The sequence below is a fragment of the Zeugodacus cucurbitae genome, chromosome 4 (genome assembly GCF_028554725.1).
Source record: "Zeugodacus cucurbitae isolate PBARC_wt_2022May chromosome 4, idZeuCucr1.2, whole genome shotgun sequence".
Classification (NCBI taxonomy): domain Eukaryota; kingdom Metazoa; phylum Arthropoda; class Insecta; order Diptera; family Tephritidae; genus Zeugodacus; species Zeugodacus cucurbitae.
The window spans coordinates 45,313,124-45,324,075 of record NC_071669.1 but is presented as its reverse complement, the minus strand read 5'-3'; the positions used below and the strand labels follow the sequence as shown (position 1 = coordinate 45,324,075).

Here is a 10,952-nt window from a genome sequence, read left to right as displayed (position 1 = left end):
TGACCCATGTATTTGCCAAAAAGTCCAATAGAAAAACGAAAATAATCATATATAGTATATGAGGGCTGAGGTAATTCCTGAACCCATTTCATTTTCACCACCAAGGTAATCTATATCCAAGACTATACGATCACTTCATTTCGCTAAGATATCTCACATATTAACCAATATATGTTCAATAAAGCCCACCGTATTTTTGAAAAACCTATAATTAGTTATGTGGGATCAAATACTGCTAAATCCGCATTCCGCTATCTTCATTGGTTCCTTACGAGTATATATACATTATAAAGTGAAGGAATCAGATGGAATTCAAAATTGAGTTATATGAAAAGTAGTCGTGGTTGTTAACCGATTTCGCCAATTTTCCATCCGTGTTATCAGGATGTCAAGAAAGTATTATGTACCGAATTTCATTGTAATCGGTCGAGTAGTTCTTGAGATATGGTTTTTGACCCACAAGTGTCATAAATCTGAATGCAGCTTCCTTCTGTTATTTCTTCTGTAAAATTTAGTGTTTCTGACGTTTTCCGTTAGTGAGTTAACGCACTTTTAGTAATTTTCCACCTTTGCATGGGAGGCTATTATCCCATTTTATCAATGTTTATGGTGTGTAATGGGATACGTATCCTCGTTTCGTCATCCTGATCATTTTGATATATAAGCTATAGCTTATAGCTACTCGTTTAGTTTGTGACTTACAAACAACCGTTATGTGAACAAAACTATAATACTCTCTTAGCAACTTTTGTTGCAAGAGTATAAAAAATTGCCAGGGTCCATGATAAATTTCTGGCTGGTGATAGCTTCTTTGAAGCAATTTCCTTATAAAAGATGGAGTTAGTTTGAAGTACTCTAAATATTAAACGACTGATTTCCATCCCTTACATTTTATTTAAGACTTTATACATACTTATTATGTTTAAATTTTAACTATAAAACTTATTATTCTGCACTTAAAAAATTAAATTCTTTTCACAAACAAATAAAATAAAATAAAATAAAATAAAAGTATTTAACTGTTCAATTAAATATAGTTTACCCTTTCAGGGATTATTTGGTGCTTTGTCATTGGTGCGGCCACAAGCGCTAAATGCATACATACAAACATATGTACATATGTATATAACTAAAATAGATTTATTTAATTTTACTAACTCAACTATCAATTTGAGAACTTTATGTGCTCATAATAGCCACCACCACCGCCATTGTTGCTCCCCACCAAATGCTGGTGATGCAGCGGCGGCGTAGACATGGGTCCAGATGAGGGTGGCGTCATCGAGGGTAAGAAGATGGGCTTTCGATCAATGAGCGCAGAATTGCCCATGGATGTGGAGCTGGGCGGCAGCGGTGGCGGTGGTGGTGTCATCGCTGAATGATGATGTTGTTGCTGTTGATGTTGGTGCATGTGCGAGAGAGTCATTGAGCGCAAGCCTGTAATCGTAAGAGAGAAGAGAAAGAGGTGTAAATAAAATAGTTTGGATTGAAAATTACGAATATTTGTGTTTATGTAAAAATATAAATACGAGGGCGGTTCGAGAAATCCACATTCTTGTATTGGCAGATGACCGATTAGTGGTACGTGAGATAACTAAGACAGTGTACAAAGATCGCTTGGTTCTTATACTGTATGAAATATTGAACACGAGAAAGCTGAGACCAATGTCTGAAGGAGTTAAAACATGGGTCAACTGGTATATAGCAGATACCACAAAAGGGTGAAAAGAGTAAACTTCACAAGGCGATCCTGCTCCAAAGAAGGATGATACTATCAACTACCTGGCCAAGAGCAAGCGATCACGAGATTCTCCCATTAAGAATTAATGGGCCGATTTGATCTTTTATCATAACAACGCATTATTTAAATCCATGCGATATCCTTCCGCTTGCAAATTTGAAAAAGTCAATCGCTCGACAGAAATCCGAAAATATATATATTTTTTTTTCAGTATATATATAGAAGAATTAAAAGTTGCCACATCCGAAACTCGGCTACATCAAAAAAGAGTTGTCAAGTATTAAAACAATTCACATTTGGATGTCAGATCACACAAATGTACATATGCAGATTACAGTTAAATGCCCTCAGCCATATATATTTATCTCCATGTGTGTTGCACAAAGTGTGATTACTAACAACCCCGGCTTACTGCGCCAACACATGCAGATCATAAAATCTTACAAATCCGCACCATCAATCTTAAGCTTCTTCAAAACTAAGACACTCAGAGACATCTACAACAATTTTATGATTCTCACTGGCGCTTAAGATGCATTCTAGAAATTTGATTGACGCGATCGCCATGAAGTTGCAGCACTTGTCATGTGTGTGGAATACTTAACCGACGACTTAATCGTCAAATTCACATTAAATAATCGCACTTTAGCGTTGCTCTCACAACTTACCGTTATCAAGGCTGTATGCGGCGCTAGCGCCACCTCCTACGACGCCACCACCACCAGCCGTACTGGCGTATGGATAATTGGCGGCCACCATGGAAGCTGTCGCGTAATCCAAACCCGGATTCGAACTTTGAAGCGCCGCCGAATGCGAGGGACTGCCCGAGCCGCTCACCAACGCCGAGGGGCTGAGTGTGTGCGCCAGTGGCGGTGTGGCGCTGTTGTTGTTGTTACCATGCAACACAGATGAGGCGGCGGCTATATTTGAATACTGTGGCAGGGTCTGTGTATGGGCAGCGTGTGAATTCCAGGAATCTGTGAATGGTGCTGCAGCGGCAGCACTGCTCGTGGCGTAGTCATAGGGAGCATACGGTTGTGTGGTATAGAAATTGGCGTTGTCCTGTTGAAAAAAAGAAGAAGTGTTTTTCATACTGGTTTTTATGTATCCATGTCATGTGCTTACCATGCTAGGATCATAGGAGGAAGTTGTGTAAAACCCATTTGCGTTCGGATAAGGTTTCACTTTCAGCTTCGATCGATAACCGCGTGGCCGTCTACGCAAACTGGCTTCATCCTCAAACATATAAGCGGAGTTCTGTTCGATGGTCCAGTAATTACCCTTTCCCGGCTTACCCACACTCATGCTCTTCGGCAACTTTTTGAAGCACTCATTCAGGCTAAGATTATGCCTCACCGAGTTCTTCCAACCTACATATGGACCGCGAAAGAATTCGAATCTGAAATGATAATACAAATTTATTATATAGATTTATTCGAGTAAACTTTTTCCATTTCCACTACTTCCATAAACTAAGTCATATAAAACAGCTTGGCAGGACAAACTTCGGAGAACCAGCTGTACTGACCCAATTACAAATTAGTGCCGGAACAAATTCGTGAAAGGCTCAAAGCGCTTTGTCGTCATCGTTTCTGTCGTTTTGAGGAGTTTGCGGCATCACAAAGGATTGCCTTTACCTGTTCAAGTGGGGTCAAACCCTTTAACCTAATCTAACTTAACCTAACCTAATGATCCAAGTCATGTATTATTACTACGAAAAACACACTTAAAAAACGAGGATAAGAGAGGAGAGTCTCTTTTAAGGTCATCGAAAATATTTGTTTGTTGAAAATATTAAAAATATTCAGTGCAATGTTTGTAGTGTTTTTTTAAGGGATTTGAGGTTAGAAGACCGTACGGGCGACAGTCATCGTATTTAAAACTACATTTTTATACTCTCGCAACAAAAGTTGCTAAGAGAGTATTATAGTTTTGTTCACATAACGGTTATTAAATATAGTGTCGAGTTAGATATAGTGTCATATATATCAAAATGATCAGGGTGACGAGACGAGTCAAAATCCGAATGTCTGTCTGTCCGTCCGTCCGTCCGTCCGTCCGTGCAACGGATAACTTGACTAAAAATTGAGATATCTTGATGAAACTTGGAACACATGTTCAGGGTTGCTTTCGAAAATGGGCAAAATCGGACCGCTGCCACGCCCACAAAATGGCGAAAACCGAAAACACATAAAGTGTCATAACTTAGCCATAAATTAAGCTACGGAAATAAAATTTGGAACAAAGGATCGCACTAGGAAGGGGCATATTTGGATGTAATTTTTTTGGAGAAGTGGGCGTGGCCCCGCCCCTAATTGGTTTTTTGTATATATAACAAAAGACGTCAGACGTCATTTTACAGAAGAGATTACAGAAGGAAGCAGCACTCAGATTTTTTTACAAAATGGAAAATGGGCGTGTCATCGCCCACTTATGGGTCAAAAATCATATCTCAGGAACTACTCGACCGATTCGAATGAAATTCGGTATATAATATTTTCTTGACACCCTGATGACCTGTGAGGAAAATGGATGAAATCGGTTCACAACCACGACAACTTCCCATGTAACTCAATTTTGAACTCCATCTTATTCCTTCACTTTATAATATATACATAAGAAACCAATGAAGATAGCGAAATAAAATTTTACACAAATAATGTATATGATCTGTGACATCACTTGTGAAAAATTTGTGCCCCACGGTATTTTTTGACCGAAAATTTCGGTAAATCTCTCAGGTATCTTAATTTATTTTTCTTCCAATAGTGTAACTTTATAATTATAGGATTTTCAAATTGGGTCAAATTGTGTGTTATCTTAATAAAAATATATCAATAAATAGCGAGAGTATAAAATGTTCGGTTGCACCCGAACTTAGCCTTTCCTTACTTGTTATATTACAAATTATTTTAAAATATCTAAATTTAAGACTTCTAAAATTTGTATTAAAATTTTAAGCCGTTCTGGTCAGCTGCTCGTAAGATTAAAAAAAAAAAAAAAAACAAATATGTTTAAAATCCATAATTGTGTTGAAGAGCACTTTGTAAGTGATAAGTTAAGGATACTGTATTTCAAACACTTCTTCCAAATCACTTGAAAAGTATCTAACTGTGTATGTCATATGACATGGTGGAACAGTACAAACTCATTTAAAAGACGCATTGGTGTGAAGCAAATAAATAATTATATAATCCTCTTTAAAAAATAGACCTTCTCTTCAAATACATACATACACTCAAACACACTTCCAAAATTTTTTTGATTGGCGCCCTAATTGAAATTTAAGCTTAGCGTTGAGCTTATTTTTCAAAGAAACCTGAGTGGGTCCGAATTTGAAGCTTTGATTACTTCGGCGTGCCTGTCGTTGACACCAGGGAGGCGCACAAGTGCTCGCAACAAATCACACGCTAAGCTAAATGGATACTCGAAAGTTATTAAAAATTCTCATATTGCTGAAATTAAAGTGAAGCCAAAAAGCCAAGTCGTCTGTATGTATTCATGTATTGGTCGGTGCCATTGCGTGCGTTGAGGGATATCCACCAAGTCGTTCTGTGCGCCGCCAGTTACTCAAATGTTTACGCAATTTAAAATAAAAAATAAAAAGAAACGATAGTTTTAACAAAATCAATAAATAAATGTTTATGTAAATTGCGCGCTTTCAGTAATGTTGCATGTTGTTGCTGGTATTGTTGTTTTTAGTGTAAACATTTTGGGGTTGTCACAAACACCGTGGGTGCCACTTTGCTCCAAACGATTTTACGTGTGTGTCCACTTCCAGTTTATTTATTTTGTTGTGACTAATAATTTTAATAACTGTAAATACGTACATATGTATTCATTTCCGCTGAGTCAACAAAAGTCAAGTAAGTTCATCCTTATGCTTAGACCCTCCAACCCCTTTTCGGTAACTGTAATTTTTAGAAATCATTTAAGAAATTATCTGCCGATGCTAAAATAACAACAATAACTTAAGACACAGCCGAGTTGTGTCCTATAATATTTGACTTCTACGCAAATGTTCTAATTCAATTGTGGGTATGTTACATTTTAAAAGTAAAATGAAAACTTTAAGAGGTTACATGAGTTTAAAGTCTTCCGAAAAAATATATACATATGTATATGTGGTTAGGTTCTCTAATTAATAAATATTAGGTTTTATAACTTATGACCACAGATAATAGCTTTCCCACAACAGAATAATACTTGGATAATACATCTTTACAGTAGTAGGACAAATGGTGTCAGGTTTGAAACACCGCTTTCACCAATTCAAATAGGACGCAATCTGTGAACGCTAATATCCCAAGAAAGGAGCATCCTTCAAGCTTACCTTAGAACTTTATTCTGAATGCCAACTCAACAGAATACTTTCATTTACCCAATTGAAACAAAAAAATAGTATATTGAGTTCCTCTATGTTCCTTCGCCGTAAATCATTTACTATATAGCAAAATTCTAAACTAAGGTGATTTTAAAGTATTTTACAACACCTTGAAAACTCAGTATTTGGATAGACTTTTACCCACACAACCGCTGACCGCTTTCTACTTTCTATGAGAGATATACAAGAGTAGGAAAATACAAAAAATGCAATAATAAATACTAGTTATCAGCAAGCATCAGGACCAAAGCGAAAGCTTTCTTTGAACAGGTCTTAAATGAGAGGTCATTGGACGTTCATTTATCTATTTTCTATGAATGTTCAAAGCGTTAAAAAATAACCTAGTCAGAAAAATTACAATGCAGTCCATAACAATAATTTCAAACAAGTAAGAACCGAGGTCCTCGTGTTCGATACATGGGGCCTTAAAAACCTATGGTCCGATTTCGGCGATTTTTAGAGTGGGGCTACCACACTATTAACATAGTATTTGTGCAAAGTTCTGCACCGATATCTTCACTAGTGCTTACTTTATAATTGTAAAGTAAACGATTCAGATTGTCTTCAAAGTTCTGGTATATAGGAAGTTGGCGTGATTGTGAAGCGATTTGGCCCATTTTCACAACATATCATTGGGATGTAAGGAAACTATTACAAACCAAGTTTCATTGAAATCGGTCGAGTAGTTCCTGAGATATGGTTTTTGACCCATAAGTGGGCGACGCCACGCCCATTTTCCATTTTGTAAAAAAAATCTGAGTGCAGCTTTCATCTGCCATTTCTTATGTGAAATTTAGTGTTTCTGACGTTTTTCGTTAATGAGTTAACCCACTTTTAGTAATTTTCAACCTTACTTTTGTATGGGAGGTGGGCGTGGTTATGATTCGATTTCTTTCATTTTTGGACTGTATTAGGAAGTGTTTAAAAAAAACGACTGCAGAAAGTTTGGTTTATATAGCTCTATTGGTTTGCGAAATATGTACAAAAAGCTTAGTAGGAGGCAGGGTCACGCCCACTTCCCCAAAAAAATTACATCCAAATATGCCTCTTCATAGTGCGATCCTTCATACCAAATTTTAGGTGCCAAGAAATAAGTGTGCCAAGTTTCATCAAAATATCTTAATTTTTACTCAAGTTACAGCTTGCACAGACGGACGGACGGACAGACAGACATTCGGATTTGAACTCTTCACCGTGATCACTTTGGTATATATAACCCTATATCTAACTCGTTTAGCTTTGGGCGTTACAAACAACCGTTATGTGAACAAAACTATAATACTCTCTTTAACAACATTTGTTGCGAGAGTATAAAAAGATAATTAATCAGTCCGAAAATACCAAACTTGTTCAAGTTTGATTTATTTTATTTGATAGCTTTAAGCTATTAACTTTTCGGGGTTTACTTCACTACAGTTGATCCAAAATTTCTAGCTTAGTCCATAAATTTATCGAACTATTTTGTGTCTATTTTGTACTAGTTTGGAACCGGTATATTTTAGTTTGAATTCTAACTATTTAAAACTCATAGGGCATCATCGTATAAAAAGTATAGTCTTCAGACTAGTTGGAAGTTAGCTTAGAAATATTGAAAATCGAACAGTTAGTAGAATAATCTGTTGAACTATCAAACCTTTTCGATTCTCCATATAACTGGTAGGAAATGTTTCAACCAATCTCTCCTGACAATGAATTTACTGATGAAAACACAAAACTTTTCAGTTTAATTTAACATTAGAGGTAACCTTACCTATTAAATTGGCAAAATGCTAATTTATTTATACTAGCTACTTGTTCGATTCAACAGTGCATCCTTCAATGGAATTATCCCGCAGAACTTATCAGAGTACAGGAAGAAAAGTGATCTCAAATACATATTAGCTTATTTCATGTACTATATAATGCAGATTTTAACGCTTAAAAAACTGAAGCAAAACGAAACTAAGACTCCAACAGAATTTATGGTAATCAACTCAATCTATTGCCTTGAATATTTCTGATCGCTAGCTCCTGAATACCTCAATGAAGTGCATTTGTATTCGCTTACCTTTTCTGCAGAAAGCTGTAGATTTCACTAAGCGTTAGCTTCCCCGTTGGCGACTCCTTAATTGCCATCGCAATCATGTTTATATAACTTAATGCGGGTTTCTCAGGGCGACGGGCGCCGGATTTTTTCGTCGTATCAGGCGGTGTAAGCTCCTGTGACGATGACGAGTTCGACTGTTGTTGTGATTGTTGCTGCTGCTTTTGCTGTTGACCAGCTTCACTTTGAGTGCTATGCACCGACTTAGCCGGTGAGGAATTATTCGAATAGGACATTGTGTCGGTGGTGGAACATAATTGACCCGAAACGCTATGCGAACTGGTTATAACACCCGACGGTGTCGACGACGCGCTTGCCACTGATGACATGCCGCCGACACCGACATTTTGCATATGTTGCAGGGATTGTGTCATAATATCACTTGAGCTGGCCGCAGCAGACACAGGTATTGCGGACGGCGGTGGCGGCTGCTCACTCTCGCTGTGCGGCAAATACTCGGACGTATTGAAAATCGTATTGCTCGAGCAATACTTGATAGTTGGTGTATAATGTGAATTCAGATCCACCATTTTCGAGGCGATGACGCGATTCTGTGTGGCGGCATAATGCTGCAGTTCCGATGCATCCGACAGCGGCACTTTGAGACCACCCTCATTGTGTGGTGATGAATTGGGTGATAACGGCATCAGCATGCCAATGTCATTCTCACTGTTCGGATGCGGTGAGGCACACATAGTGTGCAATGATGTGAGGCCATAGGACCCAGCCTCCGAGACATGCACCGGTTGCTGCTGTGTCATCATAGTTGCGTAGTATTTGCGATTGATATAATTGAGATCGGGTTTCTCCTCCTGCAGTTCAGGCGACTCCTGTGGCATGCGCAGCATGGCGCTTTGATCGCCATACGCGAGTGGCGTAAAATTTGTCGTGGATATGATGTTCGATGGCAGATTGCGGTATATGCTGTTGTGATGAGGTAAATGTGTGCTGTGATGTAAGCCATTGTGGCCGGTCGCATGTCCATTGGAATCCATAATTTCTTCGCTTTTAATCATTTTATTTTCATTTATATGAGTTGACTTTTTTATGCACACGACAAAGGCGGGCGGAAATTTAACGGAACTTTGAAATAATTTTTATTTTTCACTTTCAGCTCTTTTAGTTAAATTTTATCTCTTATGTTTATACACTGATGAGCTGAGCTATGTTTGTACGTCTGAATATGTTTCTTATAATTTTTAATCAGCTAACTTCACTTTTTTTTTTTTTAATAAAATATATTTTCTTTCACTTTGTACTTTTCATGTAAGCGAGGTTCCACCATTCATTGTCTTCACGCGATTCGGTACTTTTCTCTTTCGCTATTCTCGATCAACTGAATCTAGTGAGGAATGCTTCTTAACCAAAAAATCTTTGCACTAGTTACGCTCCAATTACGCCAGCCGCGCCAGCGTTCGGCGATCGGCGCTCGGTTTGCTGAGTACACACATCCTTTCCGCAGTCGCAGCGCGCACAAGCAAACACACTCGGAGGCGCTATAGGCGCTGAGGCACCGCTGTGGAAGTGCTGCATTTCGGTGCCAGTACTGTGGTACCAGTAGCGGTGGCGACGCCGTCAACGGCGTTGATGGTGGCGACGCTTCTCCCACATCGAAGTCTTTTGTTTACATTTGGCTGGCAAATAAGAGCATAAAATACAATATGTACGGTGCTATTCTACAATACTAATTACATCTCTATAGATACATATGTGTATGTATGTGCATATCTGTGTGTATGTATGTATCTCTCTGAAGCGCGTTCAAGTGGCGATCGCTTGGATATTGTAGTAGTTGTTGTTGTTGCTATTACTTGTTTGTATAGGGCTAACACATGTTCGCCCTTTTATTTTGGGCAGCGATTTGTTCAGAGGATTGTGTAAAGCGACGTCCAAGAAGGAAACTAACTGCACGTGTGTGTTATCATCGAAATACATATGATACACATATATACGCATATGTAATGAATATATGAAAGTGTATCTGATCGTACCAAAGCATCAGCCACATATGTATGTTTGTAAAATTATCCAAAACTTTTGATGGCCAACGATTAAAAAAAACTGAAACAGGAATTCATGTGTAGGTGCCGAAGCTATAAAACAACGATTGAAAATTTGTTGAGTTCACATCAATTTCTTTGAATTCTATGCATTTAACTCAACGTTAGCCTAAAAAATACTTTATATTAGAAGTCAACGAATTATACCCTCTATGGCACAGTAACCGTAATTTTGATCTTGTTCAACTGCAGCTAAACGCATTTATGTTTATTTGGTTTTGATAAGTCTGAGATGGTTTCCACCATTCCTATGTTCCAAATATTATTTTCATAACTCTATTTATGTCTTAGTTATAGCTCTTTATGTGTTTTTGGTTATCGCCATTTTGTGGGCGTGGCAGTGGTCCGATTCCGTCCATTTCCATCTTCGAACTTAACGTTCTTATGGTGCCAAGGAACACGTGTTCCAAGTTTCATTAAGATATCTCAATTTTTACTCAAGTTACAGCTTGCACGGACGGACAGACGGACAGACAGACATCCGGATTTGAACTTTACTCGTCACCCTGATCACTTTGGTATATATAACCTTATATCTAACTCGTTTAGTTTTAGGACTTACAAACAACCGTTATGTGGACAAAACTATAATACTCTCTTAGCAACTTTTGTTGCGAGAGTATAAATATACAGTTTACGTATGTACAGAAATTTAGAATAATTAATAGCTTAATTAATCCAGCT

At 37.9% G+C, this 10,952-nt stretch overlaps 1 protein-coding gene across 1 annotated transcript; it reads right to left on the bottom strand.

Annotated features, from left to right (window-relative positions):
• Window positions 1–885: 885 nt before the first annotated feature.
• LOC105221066 (forkhead box protein biniou) lies at window positions 886–9,648 on the bottom strand. The gene is made up of 4 exons (XM_011197726.3): window positions 8,173–9,648; window positions 2,867–3,140; window positions 2,410–2,803; window positions 886–1,437 (listed from the first exon to the last, which is right to left on the bottom strand). Exons 1-4 carry the CDS (start codon window positions 9,222–9,224, stop codon window positions 1,166–1,168), a joined length of 1,992 nt encoding a protein of 663 aa, XP_011196028.2. The 5' UTR covers window positions 9,225–9,648; the 3' UTR covers window positions 886–1,165.
• Window positions 9,649–10,952: the final 1,304 nt, after the last annotated feature.

What these genes read in the sequence shown, in the direction of transcription:
- LOC105221066 (XM_011197726.3), bottom strand. Translation starts at nt 9,224, where the DNA reads ATGATTAAAAGCGAAGAAATTATGGATTCCAATGGACATGCGACCGGC. An exon ending in CCTCCTATGATCCTAGCATG is followed by an intron (nt 2,804 to 2,866) that starts GTAAGCACATGA and finishes TTTTTTCAACAG; the next exon opens with GACAACGCCAATTTCTATAC. An exon ending in CGCATACAGCCTTGATAACG is followed by an intron (nt 1,438 to 2,409) that starts GTAAGTTGTGAG and finishes TTACGATTACAG; the next exon opens with GCTTGCGCTCAATGACTCTC.